This window comes from Netta rufina (genome assembly GCF_964035555.1).
Source record: "Netta rufina genome assembly, chromosome: 1".
Lineage (NCBI taxonomy): Eukaryota > Metazoa > Chordata > Aves > Anseriformes > Anatidae > Netta > Netta rufina.
Genome location: NC_140123.1, coordinates 64,100,452 through 64,127,569, shown reverse-complemented (window position 1 = coordinate 64,127,569; position 27,118 = coordinate 64,100,452). Strand labels below are relative to the sequence as shown.

The 27,118-nt window shown below is 38.5% G+C and overlaps 1 protein-coding gene across 1 annotated transcript; it reads left to right on the top strand.

The window, feature by feature from the left end:
* Nucleotides 1-11: 11 nt before the first annotated feature.
* CCDC138 (coiled-coil domain containing 138) lies at nt 12-27,118 on the top strand (the record flags this gene model as incomplete). The annotated part of the gene is made up of 19 exons (XM_084286558.1): nt 12-363; nt 1,452-1,692; nt 2,304-2,447; nt 2,920-3,104; nt 3,511-4,467; nt 5,717-5,903; nt 6,533-6,694; nt 8,148-8,332; nt 10,756-10,984; nt 11,608-11,751; nt 12,224-12,408; nt 12,623-12,781; nt 14,609-14,728; nt 16,145-16,351; nt 17,119-17,235; nt 18,172-18,364; nt 20,351-20,533; nt 25,582-25,720; nt 26,956-27,118. Exons 1-19 carry the CDS (start codon nt 277-279, stop codon nt 27,116-27,118), a joined length of 3,987 nt encoding a protein of 1,328 aa, XP_084142684.1. The 5' UTR covers nt 12-276.

The following is a 27,118-nucleotide window of genomic DNA, read 5'->3' as shown; positions in this document are numbered from 1 at the left end:
CATGTGTTGTGTACTTATTTTGAACATGCTAATTGATGTTGATGGTCAGACTGAAGGCCTTTGAAATGTCATTCTTATTCTGATGAGCAATGAGGAAGCTGAGGCAGCTGGGTAGGTGCTGGTCAGGTGGATGCTGTTTTGTGCTGTCTGCAGGCTCTTTGGCACTTGAGTACTTTGAAAGGTAAAAAGCAGTTCTTATGTGCAGTCTGACACAGGATTTAGTTCATACTTGTTCAGAAGATTACCTTCCAGACCCACATCATTTTTGTACACGGTATGATAAAGTGGCTGGTAACTTTTAGTGACAACCATTTCCTGGAGTGTTATTTGGAAAGCTGTGGTGCAGAGGGGGAACGTGCATGGGTAAGTTTTATTTTTAACTTCTCTCTTACAGCTCAGCGCCAGGACTATCAGTATTATTTTTTTTCAGAACTACTGCCTTGCCGTTCATACATGAAGTTAGAGATGATTATAGACATCACATATTTCTGTCATGCACTGTATCTTCGTATCATGCTTTACTTCTGAGGATAGTGAGAGCAACCCTTCCCTCAGCCTCTCCAGGGAACGCTGCTTACACAAGCATTACCCTGCACGCCCCTAGCGCACAGATTTCACCCGGGCCTGCGTTACACGGAGCTGTAACCCAACAGCGAGCCTCTCCCCTGCTCGTCCCCGTTTCAGCTCCACAGCACGGGACGAGGCCCCGCCGTTGTCCCCGTTAACCCCCTCCGCCAGCCCCGGCCCCTCAGCGCCCGCAGCGGCCGCCTCAAGCGCCGCCTCTTGCGCCTGCGCACAGGGCCCCGGCGAGGGCGGGCGGTGCCACAGCGGGTCCCGGCGCGAGCCGCTGAGGGGGCCGGGGGAAGGCAGCGGGAAGCCGCCCCCAGGGGCTGCGGCACCGCGCGGTGGAAGGGGCGGGGGGGGGCTCATCCTCGTCTGGACGTGGTTTTGCCCCCGCAATCCGCTGTCCCGGGTTGTAAGCATCCGCAGAACGCAGCCTGAGGGGCTTGGTGCTTAGCTTTTGCCTAGAAGTCCTCCAATTCCCCTGTCGGTTGGGTCTAGCAACGCGTGGGTTGTCTTCGCAGTTTTAAGTCACGTATGAAGCACATCCATAACACGTTTCTTCCCTATCTGCTGCTGCTCCAGCAATTGCTGCTCTGAAAACGTGCTGGCAGTGCTTGTGAGCTTTCCTGAAGCCTCGTGATCAGGCTTTTTCAAAGAGTAGGAGCCTTTCCTATCTAGCCAAGCAAAGAATCAAAGCCCTAGTCCGTAAGAGATCGCCACATGACCAGAGTAATTTATGATGGTTATCATTTCCCTGGCAATGTTACATGTTAATGTAATGCACCAGAGAATGCAAGGTCCATTGCACCAGTATGAATAAATGAAGTGAATATTAAGCTCCTTCTTGCTTATTTGCTTATTGCTTTACTCTTTATTCAACTTCTCAGGACGATGAAAATACCAGCTCTACTGATTCAAGCCCTCCCATTAAAAGAACACCAGCTCCATCAGCTGCAACATCTCCATCAGTTGCACCAGCTCCAGCAGATGATGTGAAGCCAGCTTCCACCACTGGCAGTGTTCATGGAGGGCAGAGTTTACCAGCAGGTGCTGAGAAACCTGTAAACCTGACAAATAAAAAAGAAAGTGAATCAGCTGCTTCAGTGTCATCGCAAGGTAAAGTCAATGGTAGGTATAATGTTTTTTTTTTTTTTTTTTTTTTTTTTTTAGGAGCTTAAGTGTGCTTTTCTGTAGAACAGTTCGTCTAATCTAGCTGTTGCATTGGACAGATGTAGTAGCAATATTGAATTTGAAGCATGAGTACTAATCTAGTGAAAACACGAGGGGGACTGCAAGTATCTCAGTGTTTCAAATTCTGATATGGTCAGATGAGACTGCTACAGAGCAATGCTATTGGTTTATTGTTAAATGCTGTGTGACTACTTATCAAAGTGATAAAGCGAACGCTTATCAAACTGAACCTAACTCAGTCTTAAGATCTGTTTTTTAAATATAATTGCACGTCACTTCTCAGAATGACAGTAAACTTTGAATTTATGGGAAGGGAAGAGTATTGTAGAGACTTCTCCAGTTTATTCTTGTTGACTACATGACATTAGAAATGTTTTCTCTAAAGGACTAGAAAGGCATTTGATCTATGAAAATCTGTGTAATCAACAAAATGTTGAGTAGAATATACATGACTATGTGATAAGCATTTCCAGTATGTCCTTGATGATTTCTCCGTGTCAGCTTCTCAAATGCAAAATATCATTATTGTTATTTTATATATTCTGCAGATGGCAGCGTACGAAGAAAGACAACTAAGTCTTCATCCAAACATGCTGATTCTTCAAAGTCAGAAACCCGTAAAAGTGGAAGAGGTCTAGGAACCAAAGACAAGACCGTTGATTGTTCTGTACCTGATGCAGTTCAAAAGACAGGTATGTGTATGGAAACAGGTAATAAATCCTGAGTTTCAAATATTGCACAAAGTACAACCCGCAGTTTTAAAAGTTTCTATTAAATGTATTTCTGCTCAGTTCAGAAATACAAGAATCAGTGAAAATATACTTTTAACATAGAGATTTAACCTTTCCTTTCATATGCTTTGTTCCTTTAGAATGTTTAGGAGGTCCAGATACACCTAAGGCAATAGCCTAATTTTTCTTGGGCCATAAACCACAGGGCTGCCTCTTGTTTCAGTCCGTGCATAGATTGATTCAAACAAGTCATGGAACAAAACTTGGAGCGTTTCTCTGTAATTCTTTAGGAGATTACTTTTTCATGTCAATATATCTTGCTTTATACTGGTCGCTGTAAACGCTTAAAATACATTTTCCCTGTTTTGGATAAGCAGTCTTTCTTTATTTAAGACTATCTTTTTAATGTAAAGTGTGTTCTTTCTCTCCATAGATGACACCTTACCATCCAGTTTGCGTAAAGGTACGAAAAGAAGAGGCACGCAGAATAAGACTGATGGTTTGGTAAGGAAGACTGCGAGTGGAACTGAAGCTCAAGAACTCAATAGTCGAGGCCCAATACCACCTGACACCAGTCAGAGTTGTAACAAAGTGCAAGTCGCCTATCAGAAGCTCCAGGTAGGAACTGTAATGGCCTCAGACATTTTGTAATGTTCAGTAATGTTACAAAGATTCTCCCTTTTGACAGAGAATTCAGAAATTACTAACTATATCACTGTCATCATCCACCTCTTCCCCTGAATTAGTTCACTGGTTTGGTAATGACATGGGTAGTGGTTAGATCAGGTATTTGCTCTGCTGAAGGGAGTTTGAACACAGTGCTATTATTGCAAGAGTTGTGTCTTGTGATGCGGTGTTGGCATGGAGAGAAACACCTGCAACCACTGCTTTTCCTGACAGCACCTGAAACTATTCTCTTCACTCTGGGCATTCAAGAGCACTTGCCCTCTTGACGTTCAGGCAAAACTTGAAACTATGAAAAAGGTACAATAACTTACTTAGTGACTCTTATTGCTCTCCACAGCCCTCCGGACCTGGCTATTTCAAAAAGCCTTCAGTTCCACCAACAACTTTAAAACCTGCCAAATCAAAACCGATAGAATTTCCAAAATCTGATTTTGGACAGCCCGGAACAGCAGAAGGGTCAAAACCACGTCTGCCAACACCAACACCAACACAGTCAAGTCAACCACCAGCTTTTAAACTCAACTCTAACTTCAAGTCTAACGATGGAGACTTTACCTTTTCTTCTCCACAAGCTGCAGCAGAGGGAGGAAGCACCCTCGGAGATGAGAATGGTGATGGTCCTCATTTTGATCCTGTGGTGCCCCTCCCTGACAAGACTGAAGTAAAGACAGGTGAGGAAGATGAAGAAGAACTCTTCAGCAACAGAGCCAAACTGTTTCGTTTTGATGCAGCATCTAAGGAATGGAAAGAAAGGGGTATTGGAAATGTGAAAATACTGAAGCATAAAGTTTCTGGCAAATTCCGTCTCTTAATGAGACGGGACCCAGTACTGAAAATCTGTGCAAATCACTACATAAATACTGATATGAAGTTAACTCCAAATGCTGGATCAGATAGGTCATTTGTATGGCATGCTTTGGATTATGCAGACGAGATGCCAAAACCAGAGAATCTTGCAATTCGGTTTAAAACACCAGAGGAAGCAATGCTTTTCAAAAACAAGTTTGAGGAGGCTCAGAACATTTTAAGAACCTTAGGATCAAATGTTGACACACCTGTGACTCAGAGGAGTGGGACTGCTAGAGAAATGACAAGTCAGGATATCAAGAAATCTAACGGATCGACCTCAGGGACCCTGAACTCTGTACTTCAATTCCCAAGAGATGGAGTGACCAGTGAATCTGGTAACAAAGTCAGTCTTCCTGACTTGTCATTCAGAAAGGAAGCTCAGCAAACCTCTTCTTCTGCTGGATTTGGACGGTCACCCTTGAAGAAGGCTCAATGGGGACGTAAGGTATGTTTAGTTCCAAATGACACAACTGCAAAGAATTGTGTACCGTGCCAAAGCCCAAATGCAGATACGTGGCAAGCACATGGCACCCCATCAACTGAATCTACTCCAAATTTCAAAGCCAGTGGTAACACTGCGCAGGACAAATTTGGTTCTGCCTTTGCTAAAAAAGAAGGTAAGTGGGACAGCAGCATGCGTTCAGTGAGAAATGAACCTGTTGCCTCCCAGAATCCAAGCAAAATGAATACAGAAGTATCTTCTCAAATTTCTTTTAAATTTGAGTTAGATGCTCCAAAGACTACTCAAAATGACTTAGGAACTGCTTTTTCTAAAAAAGAAGGTCATTTTGGACTAGGCCTACAGAGCACTCCCATTGAAGCCAATGATGAAAACTCTCATTCTGGCCAGAATCCTAAATCACAAAGTCAACCAAACGTGCCTGTGCCTCCTGTTCAGGCACTTCCAGCTCCCAGCCTCAGTTCTGGTGCTGATGCAACTCAGCCACAGCAGAAAATGTCCCCGTTAACCCCCTCCGCCAGCCCCGGCCCCTCAGCGCCCGCAGCGGCCGCCTCAAGCGCCGCCTCTTGCGCCTGCGCACAGGGCCCCGGCGAGGGCGGGCGGTGCCACAGCGGGTCCCGGCGCGAGCCGCTGAGGGGGCCGGGGGAAGGCAGCGGGAAGCCGCCCCCAGGGGCTGCGGCACCGCGCGGTGGAAGGGGCGGGGGGGGGCTCATCCTCGTCTGGACGTGGTTTTGCCCCCGCAATCCGCTGTCCCGGGTTGTAAGCATCCGCAGAACGCAGCCTGAGGGGCTTGGTGCTTAGCTTTTGCCTAGAAGTCCTCCAATTCCCCTGTCGGTTGGGTCTAGCAACGCGTGGGTTGTCTTCGCAGTTTTAAGTCACGTATGAAGCACATCCATAACACGTTTCTTCCCTATCTGCTGCTGCTCCAGCAATTGCTGCTCTGAAAACGTGCTGGCAGTGCTTGTGAGCTTTCCTGAAGCCTCGTGATCAGGCTTTTTCAAAGAGTAGGAGCCTTTCCTATCTAGCCAAGCAAAGAATCAAAGCCCTAGTCCGTAAGAGATCGCCACATGACCAGAGTAATTTATGATGGTTATCATTTCCCTGGCAATGTTACATGTTAATGTAATGCACCAGAGAATGCAAGGTCCATTGCACCAGTATGAATAAATGAAGTGAATATTAAGCTCCTTCTTGCTTATTTGCTTATTGCTTTACTCTTTATTCAACTTCTCAGGACGATGAAAATACCAGCTCTACTGATTCAGGCCCTCCCATTAAAAGAGCACCAGCTCCATTAGCTGATGTGAATCCAGCTTCCTCCAGAGGCAGTGTTCATACAGCGCAGAGTTTACAGGTTTCTCAGCACCTGCTGGTAAACCTGACAAATAAAAGTGAATCAGTTCCTTCAGTGTCATCGCAAGGTAAAGTCAACGGTAGCTATATTGTTGTCTGTTTTTTTTGTTTGTTTGTTTTTTAGGAGCTTAAGTATGCTTTTCTGTAGAACAGTTCGTCTAATCTAGCTGTTGCATTGGACAGATGTAGTAGCAATATTAACTTTGAAGCATGAGTACTAATCTAGTGAAAACACGAGGGGGACTGCAAGTATCTCAGTGTTTCAAATTCTGATATGGTCAGATGAGACTGCTACAGAGCAATGCTATTGGTTTATTGTTAAATGTTGTGTGACTACTTATCAAAGTGATAAATCAAAGCGAACGCTTATAAACTGAACCTAACTCAGTCTTAAGATCTGTTTTTTAAATATAATTGCACGTCACTTCTCAGAATGACAGTAAACTTTGAATTTATGGGAAGGGAAGAGTATTGTAGAGACTTCTCCAGTTTATTCTTGTTGACTACATGACATTAGAAATGTTTTCTCTAAAGGACTAGAAAGGCATTTGATCTATGAAAATCTGTGTAATCAACAAAATGTTGAGTAGAATATACATGACTATGTGATAAGCATTTCCAATATGTCCTTGATGATTTCTCCGTGTCAGCTTCTCAAATGCAAAATATCATTATTGTTATTTTATATATTCTGCAGATGGCAGCGTACGAAAAAAGACAACTAAGTCTTCATCCAAACATGCTGATTCTTCAAAGTCAGGAACCTATGGAAGTGGAAGAGGTCTAGGAACCAAAGACAAGACTGTTAATTGTTCTGTACCTGTTGCATTTCAAGAGACAGATATGTCTATGGAAATAGGTAATAAATCCTGAGTTTCAAATATTGCACAAAGTACAACCCGCAGTTTTAAAAGTTTCTATTAAATGTATTTCTGCTCAGTTCAGAAATACAAGAATCAGTGAAAATATACTTTTAACATAGAGATTTAACCTTTCCTTTCATATGCTTTGTTCCTTTAGAATGTTTAGGAGGTCCAGATACACCTAAGGCAATAGCCTAATTTTTCTTGGGCCATAAACCACAGGGCTGCCTCTTGTGGTGGTGCACCACCTCTTAGCCCTGCTGACATCATTCCTTATCTGTTAACCTTTTTCCTTTTTCTTGATGCTGCTTGTGGTTGTTTGCCCTTCCTTTCCCTTCCCCAGTTGCCTGCCATCAACAACCTATCCTTAACCACTTTTTCCCCATTGCCCTGAGTTTTCACAGAATCGCAGAAAGGTTGAGATTGAAAGGGACCTCAAAGACGTTTAGATGTAGAGCTTAGGGATATGGTTTAGTGGGGACTGTTAGCTGTGAGGTTGGACTCGATGATCTTGAGGTCTCTTCCAACCTAGAAACTCTGTGATTCTGTGATTCAAGAGATCATCTTGTCCAAACTCATTGCTCAGGCATCCTAGACACAGTTGCCCAGGATCAGGTCCAGGTGTTTCTGATTGATTTTTTTTTTTTTTGTACCCAAGTTTCTATTTCTGCTATTCTGCTATCATCATCAAAATAATCTTTGTCTTTTGTAGTACCAGCATGCAGTTGGGCTTGCAATATTGAATTCCTTAGAAGATCCTAATGCTTCCCTCCAGTTATCCGTGAATTTTGGTTATTTAACTATTTGTGAAATCTAGGGGAATGGCTTTAAATTGAAAGAGGGTAGATTTAGATTAGACATACAGAAGAAATTCTTCACTCAGAGGGTGGTGAGGCCCTGGCACAGGTTGCCCAGAGAAGCTGTGGCTGCCCCATCCCTGGAGGTGTTCAAGGCCAGGCTGGATGGGGCTTTGAGCAACCTGGTCTGGTGGGAGGTGTCCCTGCCCATGGCAGGGGGGTGGCACTGGGTGATGGATAAGGTCCCTTCCAACCCAAACCGTTCTGTGATTCTTTGTCTAGCAATTTCTCATGCCATGTCCAGTAAGTCCCATTTTAAGTCCCATTCAGTTAGCTTAAAGTGATTAACTGGCCTAACTGGCTTAGGTCCGGGTCTAGTCAGCAGTTAATCGCTTTCCTGAAGCCATAAGAAAAAGGAAACTTTGGCTACCTCATGTTTCAGTCCGTGCATAGATTGATTCAAACAAGTCATGGAACAAAACTTGGAGCGTTTCTCCGTAATTCTTTAGGAGATTACTTTTTCATGTCAATATATCTTGCTTTATACTGGTCGCTGTAAATGCTTAAAATACATTTTCCCTGTTTTGGATAAGCAGTCTTTCTTTATTTAAGACTATCTTTTTAATGTAAAGTGTGTTCTTTCTCTCCATAGATGACACCTTACCATCCAGTTTGCGTAAAGGTACGAAAAGAAAAGCCACACAGGATGAGAGTGATGATTCGGAAATGGAGACTGAGAGTGGAACTGAAGCTCAAGAACTCAATAGTCGAGGCCCAATACCACCTAACACCAGTCAGAGTTGTAACAAAGTGCAAGTCGCCTATCAGAAGCTCCAGGTAGGAACTGTAATGGCCTCAGACATTTTGTAATGTTCAGTAATGTTACAAAGATTCTCCCTTTTGACCGAGAATTCAGAAATTACTAACTATATCACTGTCATCATCCACCTCTTCCCCTAAATTAGTTCACTGGTTTGGTAATGACATGGGTAGTGGTTAGATCAGGTATTTGCTCTGCTGAAGGGAGTTTGAACACAGTGCTATTATTGCAAGAGTTGTGTCTTGTGATGCGGTGTTGGCATGGAGAGAAACACCTGCAACCACTGCTTTTCCTGACAGCACCTGAAACTATTCTCTTCACTCTGGGCATTCAAGAGCACTTGCCCTCTTGACGTTCAGGCAAAACTTGAAACTATGAAAAAGGTACAATAACTTACTTAGTGACTCTTATTGCTCTCCACAGCCCTCTGGACCTGGCTATTTCAAAAAGGCTTCAGTTGCACCAACAACTTTAAAACCTGCCGAATCAAAACCGATACAATTTCCAAAATCTAAATTTGGACAGCCTGGAACAGCAGAAGGGTCAAAACCACGTCTGCCAACACCAGCACAGTCAAGTCAACCACCAGCTTTTAAACTCAACACTAACTTCAAGTCTAACGATGGACACTTTACCTTTTCTTCTCCACAAGCTGCAGCAGGGGGAGGAAGCACCCTCCGAGATAAGAATGATGTTGTTCGTCATTTTGATCCTGTGGTGCCCCTCCCTGACAAGACTGCAGTAAAGACAGGAGAAGAAGATGAAGAAGAATTCTTCTGCAACGGAGCCAAACTGTTTCGTTTTGATGCAGAATCTAAGGAATGGAAAGAAAGGGGTATTGGAAATGTGAAAATACTGAAGCATAAAGTTTCTGGCAAATTCCGTCTCTTAATGAGACGGGACCAAGTACTGAAAATCTGTGCAAATCACTACATAAATACTGACATGAAGTTAACTCCAAATGCTGGATCAGATAGGTCATTCGTATGGCACGCTTTGGATTATGCAGACGAGTTGCTAAAACCAGAGCATCTTGGAATTTGGTTTGAAACACCAGAGGAAGCAATGCTTTTCAAAAACAAGTTTGAGGAGGCTCAGAACATTTTAAGAACCTTAGGATCAAATGTTGACACACCTGTGACTCAGAGGAGTGGGACTGCTAGAGAAATGACAAGTCAGGATATCAAGAAATCTAACGGATCGACCTCAGGGACCCTGAACTCTGTACTTCAATTCCCAAGAGATGGAGTGACCAGTGAATCTGGTAACAAAGTCAGTCTTCCTGACTTGTCATTCAGAAAGGAAGCTCAGCAAACCTCTTCTTCTGCTGGATTTGGACAGTCACCCTTGAAGAAGGCTCAATGGGGACGTAAGGTATGTTTAGTTCCAAATGACACAACTGCAAAGAATTGTGTACCGTGCCAAAGCCCAAATGCAGATACGTGGCAAGCACATGGCACCCCATCAACTGAATCTACTCCAAAGACTACTCAAAATGACTTAGGAACTGCTTTTTCTAAAAAAGAAGGTCATTTTGGACTAGGCCTACAGAGCACTCCCATTGAAGCCAATGATGAAAACTCTCATTCTGGCCAGAATCCTAAATCACAAAGTCAACCAAACGTGCCTGTGCCTCCTGTTCAGGCACTTCCAGCTCCCAGCCTCAGTTCTGGTGCTGATGCAACTCAGCCACAGCAGAAAATGTCCCCGTTAACCCCCTCCGCCAGCCCCGGCCCCTCAGCGCCCGCAGCGGCCGCCTCAAGCGCCGCCTCTTGCGCCTGCGCACAGGGCCCCGGCGAGGGCGGGCGGTGCCACAGCGGGTCCCGGCGCGAGCCGCTGAGGGGGCCGGGGGAAGGCAGCGGGAAGCCGCCCCCAGGGGCTGCGGCACCGCGCGGTGGAAGGGGCGGGGGGGGGCTCATCCTCGTCTGGACGTGGTTTTGCCCCCGCAATCCGCTGTCCCGGGTTGTAAGCATCCGCAGAACGCAGCCTGAGGGGCTTGGTGCTTAGCTTTTGCCTAGAAGTCCTCCAATTCCCCTGTCGGTTGGGTCTAGCAACGCGTGGGTTGTCTTCGCAGTTTTAAGTCACGTATGAAGCACATCCATAACACGTTTCTTCCCTATCTGCTGCTGCTCCAGCAATTGCTGCTCTGAAAACGTGCTGGCAGTGCTTGTGAGCTTTCCTGAAGCCTCGTGATCAGGCTTTTTCAAAGAGTAGGAGCCTTTCCTATCTAGCCAAGCAAAGAATCAAAGCCCTAGTCCGTAAGAGATCGCCACATGACCAGAGTAATTTATGATGGCTATCATTTCCCTGGCAATGTTACATGTTAATGTAATGCACCAGAGAATGCAAGGTCCATTGCACCAGTATGAATAAATGAAGTGAATATTAAGCTCCTTCTTGCTTATTTGCTTATTGCTTTACTCTTTATTCAACTTCTCAGGACGATGAAAATACCAGCTCTACTGATTCAGGCCCTGCCATTAAAAGAGCACCAGCTCCATCAGCTGCAGCATCTCCATCAGCTGCCCCAGTTCCATCAGCTGATGTGAAGCCATCTTCCAGCAGAGGCAATGTTCATACAGAGCAGAAGTTACCAGCAGGTGATAAGAAACCTGTAAACCTGACAAATAAAAAAGAAAGTGAATCAGTTCCTTCAGTGTCATCTCAAGGTAAAGTCAACGGTAGCTATATTGTTGTCTGTTTTTTTTTGTTTTGTTTTTTAGGAGCTTAAGTATGCTTTTCTGTAGAACAGTTTGTCTAATCTAGCTGTTGCATTGGACAGATGTAGTAGCAATATTGAATTTGAAGCATGAGTACTAATCTAGTGAAAACACGAGGGGGACTGCAAGTATCTCAGTGTTTCAAATTCTGATATGGTCAGATGAGACTGCTACAGAGCAATGCTATTGGTTTATTGTTAAATGCTGTGTGACTACTTATCAAAGTGATAAAGCGAACGCTTATCAAACTGAACCTAACTCAGTCTTAAGATCTCTTTTTTAAATATAATTGCACGTCACTTCTCAGAATGGCAGTAAACTTTGAATTTATGGGAAGGGAAGAGTATTGTAGAGACTTCTCCAGTTTATTCTTGTTGACTACATGACATTAGAAATGTTTTCTCTAAAGGACTAGAAAGGCATTTGATCTATGAAAATCTGTGTAATCAACAAAATGTTGAGTAGAATATACATGACTATGTGATAAGCATTTCCAATATGTCCTTGATGATTTCTCTGTGTCAGCTTCTCAAATGCAAAATATCATTATTGTTATTTTATATATTCTGCAGATGGCAGCGTACGAAGAAAGACAACTAAGTCTTCATCCAAACATGCTGATTCTTCAAAGTCAGAAACCCGTAAAAGTGGAAGAGGTCTAGGAACCAAAGACAAGACCGTTGATTGTTCTGTACCTGATGCAGTTCAAAAGACAGGTATGTGTATGGAAACAGGTAATAAATCCTGAGTTTCAAATATTGCACAAAGTACAACCCGCAGTTTTAAAAGTTTCTATTAAATGTATTTCTGCTCAGTTCAGAAATACAAGAATCAGTGAAAATATACTTTTAACATAGAGATTTAACCTTTCCTTTCATATGCTTTGTTCCTTTAGAATGTTTAGGAGGTCCAGATACACCTAAGGCAATAGCCTAATTTTTCTTGGGCCATAAACCACAGGGCTGCCTCTTGTTTCAGTCCGTGCATAGATTGATTCAAACAAGTCATGGAACAAAACTTGGAGCGTTTCTCTGTAATTCTTTAGGAGATTACTTTTTCATGTCAATATATCTTGCTTTATACTGGTCGCTGTAAACGCTTAAAATACATTTTCCCTGTTTTGGATAAGCAGTCTTTCTTTATTTAAGACTATCTTTTTAATGTAAAGTGTGTTCTTTCTCTCCATAGATGACACCTTACCATCCAGTTTGCGTAAAGGTACGAAAAGAAGAGGCACGCAGAATAAGACTGATGGTTTGGTAAGGAAGACTGCGAGTGGAACTGAAGCTCAAGAACTCAATAGTCGAGGCCCAATACCACCTGACACCAGTCAGAGTTGTAACAAAGTGCAAGTCGCCTATCAGAAGCTCCAGGTAGGAACTGTAATGGCCTCAGACATTTTGTAATGTTCATTAATGTTACAAAGATTCTCCCTTTTGACAGAGAATTCAGAAATTACTAACTATATCACTGTCATCATCCACCTCTTCCCCTAAATTAGTTCACTATAAAAGAATTCTAGTTCACTATAAATGGGTAATTTCATATGTTTTGAAGCCGTTGCAACATTTTTTTTCCTTGGTATAGAGAGAGCGTTCAGCACAGGAGAAATATGCACTGGAACTCAAGAGACGAGAACGTGCTCCAGTTGAGCGAGAAAAATTGCTTCACAGACGTGAAGCAGCTTTCGCTGCAATAAAAGATGCTGATGAAGACGTTCAGGCAAAACTTGAAACTATGAAAAAGGTACAATAACTTACTTAATTATTCTTATTGCTCACCATACATTTTAACTTGCTTGTAGTTTTCTTAAGCCATCATATGTTTGCTAGATATAATGCTTTATTTCTTTAAAGTGTTTGAAACCCTTAAATTAAAGATTTAGCATAAAAAGTACTAAACTGTTGTTAGGGGGTTTGGTGTGGTTTCCAGTTCAGAATGGTGCAGTTAATTGTGGGATGTGTAGGTGCAGATTACTGTTGAAATTTGGAAATTTGGAAAAACTAGATTAAAATAAAGCAGTTAACCACTGGGTTAGAGAGGTCAGTAAGACTGATGCTTTCAGTATTTGCAGGTCTTCGGAACAGACTAGACAAACATTTGGCAGGAATGAAGTGATGCAGTTTATTATGATATGGATGGTACCTGATTTGATAATAGAATTGGATGGTTTAGACATCCTGGCACCACCTACAACAACCCTGTGGTCTGTGAAATTATTGCCAAATCCCTGAAGAACTGTGAAATTATTGTCAAAACCCCGAATACGCAAGCCTTATAAAGCATTGTGTAATGTAGTTTGGAGAAATTGAGAGTATTAATTCTTTTTTTTTTTTTTTTTTTCTCTCAAAACCTTTCACTTGTAATTCTGCTGTCCCTGACTGTTTTGAAAGTTTATGGTCAATTTCAAGCCATCTTGCTCCTGTTCCATCCCAAGCTGAGCAAGCTTTTCCTAGGCTTGGTTAACTCTAAAGGTTTGGCCTTTCCAATGGAAGTAATTGAGCACTCCATTTGGAGCCTATCTGTAGCATTTTCTTTGTTGATGAGATCATTTCTATATTTACCGCTTAAGTCCTTTTTGCAGCATGATAACAGTCTGAGAGTGAGGCTTAAGAAAATGTAGTGGATGGTTGAATTCTTAGTGCAGAAGACAACACTTCTGAACAAAAAGCTATTTTCACATAGAAGATTCTCACGGTTTCTGAGAAAAGGAATGTTATTTTCTGAAAACATTTGTTTTATACTCAGTTTCAAAGCCTCAGTGTTGTTTTTTTTTCAGAATCTGCTGGAAAATATTTAATTATATTACAAATTTCCAGTGAAGGGGAAAAAAGACATTCCTTGGTTTCTTTTTCAAGACACACAGGTTTTTGACTGTTACAAGTAATTGTCACTTCAGTTTTCCTTTGTTGCAGTTTTTTTGTCTGTTTTTGCTTATAATTTAATGGTATGTACTGGTATTAAATTATATTATGGACTAATAATAATAACAAATATTAAAAGATTACTATCTTGAGTTTCACAATTATTTTTTTCCAATTCAATGAAATGTAGCACGTACTGGATACATTCCTGGACATTGCAGGACAGGTGTTTAAGTACAGGTGAACTAAAGCATCTTAACTATCAGCAGTGAATGGTTAGAATATTTGAAAGATTCAAAGAAGGGAGAATTGGGCATATTTGTGGTTAAAATGGATGCTAAAAAAAAGAGCTAAGTGTAAACAAAAGCTTTGACATTTGTTTTCATTCACACTTCTTTCCCACACCTGACTTAACTGAGGAATGTACAAGAGGATCAATGAGAAGATCTAGGTATTTTCTGGAAAAAAAAAAATAAGATCCATAGGCTGTACACCATGGCTCCCATTTTCTTTATATTTCTTCTTAATACGTGGTGTGGATGTTGCTTTCTTCACTACTGGTGGTATGTGCAGATTGGACCATGAAGAATTACAAATTTGATCTTTGAAAGTTTGTCCTATTTTTTAACACTAAAATGGAACTTAGTTGAGATTTATTTCTAAAAAGACACTCCTGTTAATCATGTTTTAAAATTTGTTATTTCTATAGCAACCTGAGACAAAAAAGAGCCAACTGAGAGAAACCTTGAGAAATATGACTGATGAAAATAATGAACTGAAGTCATCGCTTAACTCTCTGAGGGAAGATAATGAATTCCTAAAAAAACAGGCAAGATTAATTATTTCCTGTTATTAGCTTTACAAGTTACAGTCAAGTAGTCAAGCAGTACAGTCAAGTTTATAAGTAGCTTTGCAAGTTACAGTCAACAATTTTAAATGTTTGAACAAGTTGTTTGCAAAATTGCTGATTTTGTTTCTCTAAGACAAGAATTGTGTGAATGGTTGTAATTACTTTCTGCTTCATTTTCTAGTACATGAAATTTAGTCTCTCCGAGCTTTTCCAGTATTAAAGAATTTAGAGTTAGTTGTTTTTAAAAGTGTTAATTAAAGGAGTATTTTCTCTGTTCTTAAAGACACGCTGAGACAGTGGTTCACAATAATACAAAGTTAAAGTTTTCTTCTCACTTGACTTAAATCTGACCTAAATGCTGACAAGCAAATTGCTGCCTAAACTCTTTTGACCATTGCTCCTTCAGTGAATTGCAGTTCTGATGCTCTTGAGTATGATTAAAATCGTCTGCTTCCTAGTCTCAGTAAAATCTTTATCTTTCTCTTTTGTGCAAACTGAAGTATTCATAGAGGACTTACGTGATGATCAGGATGCTTGTTGTATCCATAGAGTATGCTACTTATATTTAAATGGTGGTTATAGTTTGCCTCATATTCTTTTCTCACAGATCATGCTCAGTAACAGTGTCATTCTGTAGAGAAGAAAACTTTCACCCTCTCTATTTCCAAGGCCATTAGACCATTCTTGAAATACGCACTCCACTTTTTGTGTCACTTCTTTATGAAAAGTAATCAAATATGTATTGCCTATATACCTAAAGAGGTATTGTGCTTATTCCCCTGTAAGCTGAAAGGCTGGGCTGCAAGTCAATGAAGAGCCACTACTATTTTATTTATCCTGGCAGAGGTTGCCTGGACAGGTTAGGGAGTCCCTGTCCTTGAAGATCTTCACAAGTTGCCTGGACGTGGTCCTGGGCAGCCTGCTCTGGGTGGCCCTGTTTAAACAAGACGGTTGGACGAGATGGTCTCTAGAGGTCCCTTCCCACCTTGGCCATCCCGTGATTTGTTGAGAAAGTGGACAGTGATTTTGTTTCTATCACTGTCCATACTGAGAAGAAAAAAATTGAACTTTTAATTATTTAGCAATCACATCAAATGATTTCAATGTGCTGGTTAAGTCAAAAAGTGAGTTTTGAATCTTTGGATATTTGAATGTTTTTTGATTCTTTCAGTTAAGTGATGCGAAAGAAATTAAAAAGATCCTTAAAGATCATTAAAGATCATTAAAGATTTTCTTTCTCCTATAATCCATTTAGTTAGAATTATAAAATAGAGTGATTTTGTATGTGAAAATCTCTTCCCAAGCCTTTCATAAACATTTGTTTAAGCACAAAATAAAGCACGTGCATATTACTAATGTACTCATATATTTTAGTCTATTGGTATTGTGGTTTAGAAAATCATAGACTTGAAAACTGAAATAACTGATGTTGTGGATGTATTACAGTTACTACTGAATGTAAATGTTTACAACCCCTTAACTATTCTTATGGACTGGATCTCAGACCAACACCTTCGCAAAATAAAAACACAAGAAGAGAGAGAGGGCAGTGAGAAACCTCATTGTGCTAAAGAAATCTACACTCTAGAAAATTGTGTGAAGGTAAAGGCATTTGAATTTGTTTAGGTTGAAATGTTAAGATTCTTTTTATTATTTCTGAGTGTAACAGGTCAGCCTGTTTTATACACGCTTTGAATACATTAATTAAAAGAAAACAGCAGTTGATCCATCAGTATTAATTCCAACAGTGAGATGTAATAGATAATTTATCATACAAATATTCATACAGATCATTTTTAAGGAAATGTGTAGTGTTCAGTCTGAACTTGAGATTCCACCTGTCTTTCTATTTTAAGTCACTTTTCTCAGCTGATAATTTATCTCGTGTTTTATCTGTAATACAGCATGTAATTCCTTTTTCCTAAGGAGATACACACATCTAATTTAAAGTATTTTAGTGCTGATACTAGGTATTAAAAGTTCAATTTATGTCTTATAAAAGATGATACCATGCTATACTTGTAACGCTTTTTTGGGATACCGAGGCTTGGAAATCTGCTTTTACTGTTTGTTTGTTTGTTTAATTATTATTATATTTAAAATTTGTAGCCGTTGGTATTAGACTTCAGAGCTTGAGCTCACACAATGTCTTTCCACTTTTTGTGTAAACCTGTGTAAAATGTAAATTCAGTATATAATTCTGTTACCTGTGCCAGATCTGCTCAGTGAGTATTTGTACATATAGTCTGTTAAACTCCGGGAATACATTGACTTTAGTTTAGTTTTGCTTAGTTTGCTTTTTACTTGTGGTTAGCTTGTCCTGTAAGTTCGTATACTGCACATAACTTTGCCATTCTGTATTTTTACAGCTTTTGCCTATGGTCATTGGACAGCTCCAGTGGATGCCATTTGTGGATCCTAAACTACATATGCCTATGATTGAATTTATCTACTGGTCTCTAAGGCAGATAGACACTGATAGTCAGGTAAATTCCCAAGAGATATTTTGTATTATAAATGAGTATGAAAAGTAGATATTTTCAGGGAGTATATATAAAAGAAACTTTGCTGTCTTTGCAAAGCATAAATGCCTACCACAGATACATAGCAAATGAAAAAATAATTCTCACCAAATTAACTTTCTCACATTCATTGTAATATTTTGCACCGTGTATGTAAACATATTTTTGCATACATATGTGATCTTTGTTGCAGTAGTGTGTAGCATCTCAGAAATGGTATTTTACATATGTGCTTACAAAACTTGTGAACTAGGAAAAGAAATATATTTTTGTTCACTTTATGCATGAGATTTGTTGAAATTGATGGCAACGTGTGGCAAAGTAGCAAAAGTATTTTGATTTCTTTGTTCTCTACTCAGTGTCTAACTGAATAGAACTGTAAGCTGGTGGTTCCAGTGCTAATGAGAACATATTTTAAATGAGCATGTTATTAAGTTTGATTCTGAAGTAATATTTCTGTACAGGTTTTTGAAAAGTCCAATACATCTTACCTGTACAGTATTCTTAAGGGTCATGTTTAGACCTTAGTTCTGTAAACGCTTTTGTAGGACCTAGCTTCAGGCATCTTCACAAAAGAGGATAGTGTAGTAGGCAGCACTGATTAAAGCTGAGTTTGAACTGACTTTATTCTGGAACCAGAGGCAAATTAAATAATGTCAGCATATCAGGGGCCCTGACTACCTTGTTTCTTTGTGAAGTGTGTGTTGACAAGGCCCTGTGCTAATGTTGTTCAACTGCTTGTGGAACGCAAAGTAGTATCCCATGTACAGACTGTATTGCAGTACACGGTCACGACATCTGCTATTTAATATTTAATCCTTAGGGGAACATACATACTTAGCAGACAGGATTTTCATGTATTTTAATGTTTACGCTAAATGTGCACGTTGTTTGAAACAGGATGCAAGCATGACATCAACAATGGAGAGACTTGCAGAAGTTCTTCTCAAAGGCGTAGTACAAAGGGGAAGCGTGCAAAACTGGAACGGAAAGCCTACACAGAGTAAACCAAAACTTGCACATTTCTTTAAAAGCAAATCTATGCCTTTGAGGTTTCTGTCAACTTTAGTTGTGCTTAGAACAGCAAAACGAAGTAAGTTCTGGTTTTTATTATGTCTTTTTTAAATTACCGTTTTCTTTTCTTTTTTTTTTTTTTTTTTTAAATCTTATTTTCAGGTATGTGCCCAGACAAAAAACAAATGTACAAAATGCAGCAGTTCAATGATACTGTAGCATCTGTAATGCTTTAGTAGTGAAGGATGTTTTATTTGAATTTTACCACCTGATGAAGCATAATATAGGGAAGCAAGTATGAACCTTGCTATTATTCATGTCAGAATTTGTGTGGTCATTTTAATATGCTTTATTTATGTCAGTGAGATCAACGTATTTTGTGACAAAGGGGAAAAGAGATGTTGGTAATTCTCTCAAGCAATCACTATAGCAGTGATTTGTTTGTCAAGATCTTCACTGCATATAATGGTACAGCTAATTGCTCCTCAGTAAACTGAAATCAGTAGCAAATTTAAAACAGTTCTAGAATTTCATTGCTTTGTCAAAGTTTAATGTAAAGCTCATACTCCATCTAGCTCTTACCTCTCTGCTGTCTCCCCTTTTCTCCTACCAAGTCTGTCACTGCAAGTGGCTATCCATAAACATTATCAACATTGAAGAATGCTACCATATGCTGATGCAGTATAGTAATGTATTTTGTTAACAGGCAAAAGCAAACAAGGTCATACTTGTCTGGAGATATCACAGTTCTTAGTAACTTTTGCTTCAGTTCATTATAGTTACTCCACTTGTGCAATTTCCAGGATGCCGTAGCATCTCTTCTCGGCAGCAGTTTCTTTAAAAACAAACAGAGCCTGAAAAGACAAAAAACATTTTCTTTGAAGTGATGACAAAAATACTGACCTGTGCAGTATTTATACTGGTAGTACTTAGAATAAGTAGGATTTAAGCATTCTGGAAGACCACCCTGTCACCATTAATAAACAAATACAGTATTTCAGCTGTTGGAGGGAAGAATCAGTGTATTTTCAATTTCAGTATCATATAGTTTCAGTCAGAATATTTTGGTGAAGCATGATTACCCTGAAATTGAAACTCACATTTCTAGAGATGTTTGATAAAAATGATGCAAATGAATTACAATACAAAAAAAGTACTTATTGCAGAGATTAACTGTAAGCAGATGAAAGCTGTTGATCAGAATGAATCAGTTTAGCTTCTCATGGTCGGTTTTTACTGCAAGCCTATAGAACATGGAAAAAAAATTATCTGTTAAATTTATGTTGAAACTTACCGTGTATGAATTTTCATCACTGACCACATGTCTAATGATCTAGTGATGATAAAGCAGCACATTCAGTTTAAATATATATCCTGTTCCCTTCGAGATGCTAATATCCAGCAGATGGCACTGTAATTAAACTTTTGCTATGTGATAAATTTTTCCCTTACTCTTAATTTTCTGTGCTCCAGATGATCAATGCTATTCCAAGATATTGAGGAAGATTTGACATCATGAAATTAAGAAAATTGAATTGATTCACTTAATCTAAATTCTCTGAATAATTTAGTGCTCTCCAAAATGGATGCATATATAACGTAGATGCATATATAACTTAAACTACAGCTTTTTATGGAAAGGAATGCGAATAGTTGTTGTCATGACAGTAATTGCAGTTATTCAGATGAATTAGCCTTTTACTCCTTTATTAGAGGCTTCCCAGATGTTGAAACCAATATAGTCCCAAACTATGCAGCTTGTGATTTCTCTCTTAAGGAAGATATTAGAAAGGTTTTATATTTGCAAATATATTTTGCTCAATTTGTGAGTTGTAACTTGTCTTTTTTTCCACTCACAACAATTTTTTTAAGGAATAAAAATAGGCAGAAGATGCATTTAAATAAATAAGTAAATAAAATTAATATTTTCAGCCATTTAACTTTTTTTTTTTAATTAGTATATATCTGCAACGGTAACTCTTTGGATAAATATTCATGTATTTGTGATCATCTAATGTAACTGTGATTATATAATTTTTATTCCCTGTTTTCTGTTATCTTTCAGTGAATTACCTGTCTCATGCATTTCGTTCCCTTTGCGTGGACTTGAAGACAGATGAAGGAAAGATCTTATTTTTGCAATACCGATGTGTGCCTATCATACTAAGCCACTTAACTATACCCAAAAAATGTCTCCTTTTTGTTGCACTTAATGCATTAGTTGAGATGGCCATGATCAATGATAAAAGTGAGTAATTGAAAAAAATACATATAAAGTTATGATGAAAATAGGTGAAGTAAGCATAAATACCAAGTAAAAAATAACGTGCTGCTTCTCTATAAATAACCTGATCTAGCATTAGCATTCATTTGTGTAATTTAAATTCATTAGAGATATAAAGTATGTTTCTGAATTGTCCGTCTCTTCTCACTGTCAGCATCCATGCTTTACATATTGTCCTGGTTGCTTTCTTACTGGTGTGATTTCTTTTGATATTTAGTTTAGCTTTTCTGTTTATTCCACTGTTTTACCTTGCTGATGTTTTGCCAATGAGTAATTTTCTTCTGAAGTAAGGCTGTGCCAGGGCAGCCATTTCATGAAATCCTGTTAGCAGGCGGAGATAAAAGATAAAAGTTTGTTTGCTTATTTATTTATTTATTTATTTATTTATTTATTTACCCCCCTAATGTGAACAGCTCACCCCTAGCCATTTTTCACTTTAAAATAATTGGAAATGGCACATCTGTAAGGGATGGTTATGTTTCAATGAGTTGTACTGTGGTGTGGTCCTATAAAAGGGTTAATAGTCTCCTTCACAGTGGTTTTCCAGGCGACACAGGCAAAGAATCAGTTGATAACAATCTGGATGAACACAAAAGTAGTGAGCCATTCCAGTGTCATGTGGAATAATCCTTGTTAATTTTCTTAAAATAAAAATTATTGGTTTTTGGAACAGAAAAGGGAAGGAGAAGGGACTGCTGCTATTTGTGAAATGTATATTGTTGGCTTGGGCTATTTTGTTACTGTGTACTATAGGGGTAAAAATAAAGCGTGTTTGACTTGGGATGGAACAACGTTGAGTTAGAAGGCATTTTGTAGTGAGATAAGTGGCAGAAAGATTTACCTGATGTTGTTTTCATCCTTTCAGACTGTGTGGTTAGTTTAGTTTAGTTTTTTTTTTTTTACACTAAAGTATTTCTAATCATCATAATTTTGATCGGTAAAGTAACTGGGAAAGAAAAACCTAAGCAGGGTTGATGGTATCTGACATTACTTTGAAGAAAAATCCCACTAACAGTACATGTTCTGTTATCTAGTAGTAGTCATTTCTATATGCTGGATGCCTAGATTTGGAAGAATAGTGGAGATAAATTGTGAGAAGTTCTCATTTTGCCATGTTGCTTCTCAGAGAACATAGATATGCAAAACCAGGGAAGGAGGACTAATGCTTAATTGGTCTGACATATGATTGAGAACTTATTTTTCAGCAACTGGATATAAAGTCTTATGCAGAGCCTTCTCTTTGGTATAGGAATTCCCCATATCCACGTTATAGTCAGAGTCTGTTCTTTTCCAATATAGTTAATATTTTCCAAGAAATTGTTAATGTTGACAAGTAGTATTGTTGACAGGAAATCATAATTTCATACCTTTGTATGTTTCTTGTTAACAAGTTATTAAAAACAAACTGGAAGGTAGCTGTGAATATTCAGAGGTCTCTCTGTGCTAGACTAAAACAGGACTTTATGCACAATTTTAAAGCTGTATTGTTGTGCAGCCTTAAATATGAAGTCGTAAGTAGCTGATCTTGTACTAAAATATGGAAACGTGTTACCCAAAAAAACAGCCTCTGACCAACAGGAGTAGAAATCGAAATTTTTCCTCTATGATATGCAATCCCTAAGCATTCTTTCGATTTGCTGGAATAATTTTCTGAGTCTGCATGAGTATTCCAGTATTTTTGTTCAAAAATATTACCGTTACAGCTTATGTGATTAGGAACTAAGTGAGGAAAAAAAAAAGTGTTTATTTTTTTTCCAGATGTTCTTTTTCATAACTTAATTTTTTAATTTATTTTTGTGAGGTATTTTTATGGATTCAAATTTTAATTGTCCAGGCTGAAAGATGAGTCAGATGCGAAATACCAAATACTTTGCACTGCCTCTTCCTGTAACTGCGTGTACCTGTTGTTACAGTAAGCAGTATATGCTAATGGTTCTATACTTTTTGGACCTATCTGAAGCCCTCTTGTAGGTTCTTTTTCCTATTAAAAAAATAAATAAATAAATAAAAATTCCTGTCCTCATATTCCAGAAATAAGACCTAGATTCCCTCATACATTGAGGGAAATTACTTAAGCTGCATGAGAAGAAAGGACCTGTTGGCCTAAGACAGACATTTCTGTGCTTTGATAGAAATTATAAGAGATTCTGCAGTATTCCTTAAGCCCACTGACCGACTTGGTTTCAGTACTCATTTATTTCAGATTTTAGAGCCGTATCATTCCTTTTGGCTTCGTGGTATTTCTGATCCAGTGGGTGTCCCAAGTTTCCCTTGCTAGTTCACACATCAGCAATGCTAATAAGGCATCCAGTTACTGAAAACGTAATGTCAAATGTAACAGTTCAGGTATTGGTACCATCTGTTTCCTATCTATACGTAGTATCTTAATGACAAATTAGAATTAATAGTCTTATTGCTGTTCATCTTGACTGGCACACAGCTTTCCATGTACCCCATCCCTGTTTGGTTCAGGTGTTTCACATCCAGAATCCTGTCAATCTGTCTTGTTATAAAGGTAGTTCCTGGCCTCCAAGTTGTAGGTTTTTGTTCTGGTCTTTTCTGATCTTTGTAAACTTCTGTTCAGTCCAACTTACTTCTGTGACATAAGGAATCCTGTTCTATTTTTAACCTTTTTTATTGCTTTTTTTTTGTGTGTGTGTATGTGATGGTCATTTAAGAATGATGGTGGCCTCCCGTACATCCTGTGTCATAGCTGCGTGAAGGTCTTGCACATCTAGGAAGCTGAAGAACAATTCATACCATCCTGAGGTCAACATGTACTGGGTGATGGGCTGGACCTGTCCTTGGGCTCTCTTAACTCAGGGTCACCCACGAAGGCATCCGCACTCAAGGGGCCTTGCACTGACTGTGACCTCGCCTGCCCTCCGTTGTGCTATAACCACTGGCTCTTACCAGGCCCAGCTGTTGATGACGAGAATCAGTTAAACTCAGCAAATGGTTCCAATCTTGCCAGTGACTGTGTAAGAGACAACAGCTCATCAGCAAGCTGTTCAGTGTTGTTACTGGTTCTTTCAAGTGTTTTCTGTTTCTGTGGTCCTTATGTAACTTTTCCATGAGCTAACTCTCCATCACTCTGTTAAGTTGGTCGGGTCTCCTGGCAGACCCACATGCAATTAGGAATGAGGCAAAAGCGTAATGGTTAATTTGTTAAAACATGAACTTCAAGCTGGTGTTCCCGACAGTCTTCATTTTCTGAGGTGACAGAGCTTTAGCTATAAAACAGAATTTTCTGAATAACTATAGCTGGTGAGACTTGATGCTGTGAGTGACTGATTACTTTGAGGGTAAATTTCAGATGAATTCTGTCAACAGCAATAAATTGCTCATTGTTCATTACAGTCTACCAATGAAGTTAAGTTAATGTAACTACAAAATGCTGCAATTTTTTATGATTACTATGGGAGGCTTTTGCAGATTATTTAAAATTGTGTCAAATCCTGACAGGATAGATTCCAATTTAGTTTTTCTACAGTAGTTAATAAAAACAAAATCTGTGCAGAGATGATACAGAAAAATATGTAAAAATATACAGTTTTTATTCTTCTAGTTCATCAGATAGACAGGCATTTAAATTATATGCTTATTTTGTACATTTTTGATGATTTAAAATATATTCTGCAAAAGCTTATTTGAAATGAATATATAAAATGAATATATAAACAATGTAGGAAAAATCTCTTTAAATGCATGTCTTTATCAGTTTGCTTTCATGTAATTGAACTTTGTGAAACTTGAGGTATTATTTCCACGTTGGCTCTTCTGCTTTATAGTAAAATTCCCTCAGCATATTTTTTTTATATTGTTTTATAAACTTCACAGTTAAAACATTTTTACAGTGTATGTATATGTGTGTATATATATATTAATAAAGTATTTTTAAGATACCTTAAGACCAGTATTTTTAATAATAAAATAATACAGTATTATTGAGACCAGTAAGAACAAGCCAGCAAAGAAATGCCCAAGTAAGCTGAATATGGTATTTGTTTACACCTACAAAAAGGAATTTAAGGAATTTTTAGATATTTAAGGATATTTATAGGAATAAATTGTAGGACCTCCTTCTTCTACAGTAAAAGTAGAATAATATTACAATAACTATTAATTTAATGGCATATTCTAAGTAACTATATCCTGGGGCATACCAAGTGTGTTTATATGCTAAAGGCAGAGTGCAGTGAATAGTGACTTGTTTTGTTGGATTTCTAACAAATTTGTTCAGTTCTGTTACCTATTAAATCGGTGCTTATGTTCTTTATGGTGTTGCTATAAATCAGTCTGTACTATTCGAATCAAGAGTGAAATAACACAAGGGAACCGATTTTACTTTGTTCTGAATTGACTAAGTTTTGGGGAGCAGGATAAATAGAAAAGATTATACTATATGGCCATGTTTAAAAATTATCCAGCATTTTACAGGAATTGTTTTGATATTCAGGTGTTCTTATCCAACTCTGACCTCTCAATTACTATTCTGCCTGTCTTGAAACGGTACGGTGACAGTGTTTTGATAATGAAAAGCTGTCTAGTATCACATCAGTGTCTACATGTACTATTTCCGTACGTCATTTTGCAGCAGCTTAAAATATTTCCTTGTCATTTTTTTTAGCATAGCTTAGTGTTCTCCTCACGTCATCATAAGAAAAGGAGCATGATCAACGAGCATTGAATAAACATGTTGAAGATAAGATTTTTTTTATCTGAGTTTAAAATTGCTCAGTGTCCTGTTTTTCTTTGTTCTCAAGGGAATAGGCCTTGTTTTAATACCACAAGTGCTGGTAATATCAGAATTCTTAGGAACTTGGGTGGGTTTTGTTCTTGGTTTTACCTGATTTTTGCATCACATGCCTAGAATATACCCAGTTATTACTTTGTTCTCATGGTTGCACAACATGAGGCGCATATAAAACTCTCAAAAGCTATAAATCAATGATTTATTTTTCCGTGAGCCAAGTTCTGTGATTAAACTTTTTAATTATTTTCTTTTACAGCTTACTTAAAGATTTTCCTGGAAGACTGCAGTAATGAACGCTTTTTCTGTACTTTTTCCGCATTGCTTCAGAATTGCGAACTAGACATTTCAATTTTGGAAAGGATTTGTTTTATATTACGGAAACTCTCCGAAATAAAGTAATCCTTTATTACTGTTTTTCTGTTAATTGCCATTAGATCACTGAACCTGGGGACCTTTCTCTTTTTTTAAAAGCTCATCTCTGTTTTAACGTTCATTTGCTCCAATACAAATAATGCTGGACTTTCATTGTTAGCAATTATGTCTAAAATGTTTGTCACAGATATGTAAGATTGAGTTTCTCAATTTGCCTATGTATCTGTGTAGTTCAGAATGTGAACTAAAAAATAACTAGCCTAAAGAGCATATATTCCTCATTTATTTAGATGACAAGAATGCTTAGAAGAAAACCCTTCTTCCCCCCGACCTTCAGTTTTACTGAGTTACTTGGTAAAAATGTCCTCTGAAAATTGTTTTGTATGTGACTTAAATTTCAGTTTTGTCAATTTTCATCTCTATCAAAACAAAACAAAACCAACACACAGTTTAAAGTCTTGAGCCATTTAAGACTTTGGGGGAACGTTAACCTTTACAAAATAGGTTTCTGTTGCTTACTGGTTACTAATTTATTATAACAAAGACCTTCAGCATGTCAGTGGCAGAATGTTGCTGAGTTCCGTTGATGTGCATTATTTAATGGGATTGTTTCATTTATAAAAGCAGGTATTTACACTAAACTGTTGCTTACATTAGAGTTAGTTATTTACAAAACTGAGAGTTTTGTTTGATTTTTCTTAGGAACAAAATTGAACTCTGGGGGAAAAAAAAAGTTTCCCTGTAAAATACTCTAATTTAAATAATATTTTTCATCAGAAATAAACTAAAAGTGTACTCAGAAATCCAGATTTTTTAATTTGTTTAATTAAAAGACAACCTCACAGGTGGTGCCATAAATCTTAAGAAATGAACCTTGAAATATTCTTTAAAGTTAATTTTTTATCCTTGGTTTTGTAGTAGTTCATTAGTATATTTGCCTTGATGTTAGTGTGGATTTTCTGTACACGTCCTGTTTCTGAAATCTTCCTTCTCACTGGGGAAATCTTTTTACAGGTTTTCCTTGATCTTCCACTATACTACATGTAAATACCATTTAGTCAAGAGAAAGCATAGTTCTTGATGGTTTTTGTCGAGATTTTTCTTACCATGTACTGATAACTTTCTGCTTAGAGACAGTTATGTGAAGCTCCCAATATTTTTTTTTCATTGAAAGATAATAAATCTGTAAAATCTTTACAGTAAAGTTGAAACTTGTCAATTATCTTATGTCAATTATTCTATGTTAAATCTTTTGCAGAAGCAATAAGAATATGTTTGAAATATTTGCACTTCGCCAAATGATCGAAGGACTGCTTGGGATAAAACATCCGGAACAGTTTCGCATCAGCATAGATGCCAAAGCAATTCTGCATAATTTGGGAGTGGCAAAGAGCAATGCTGCCAGCCGAAGCACTGACTAG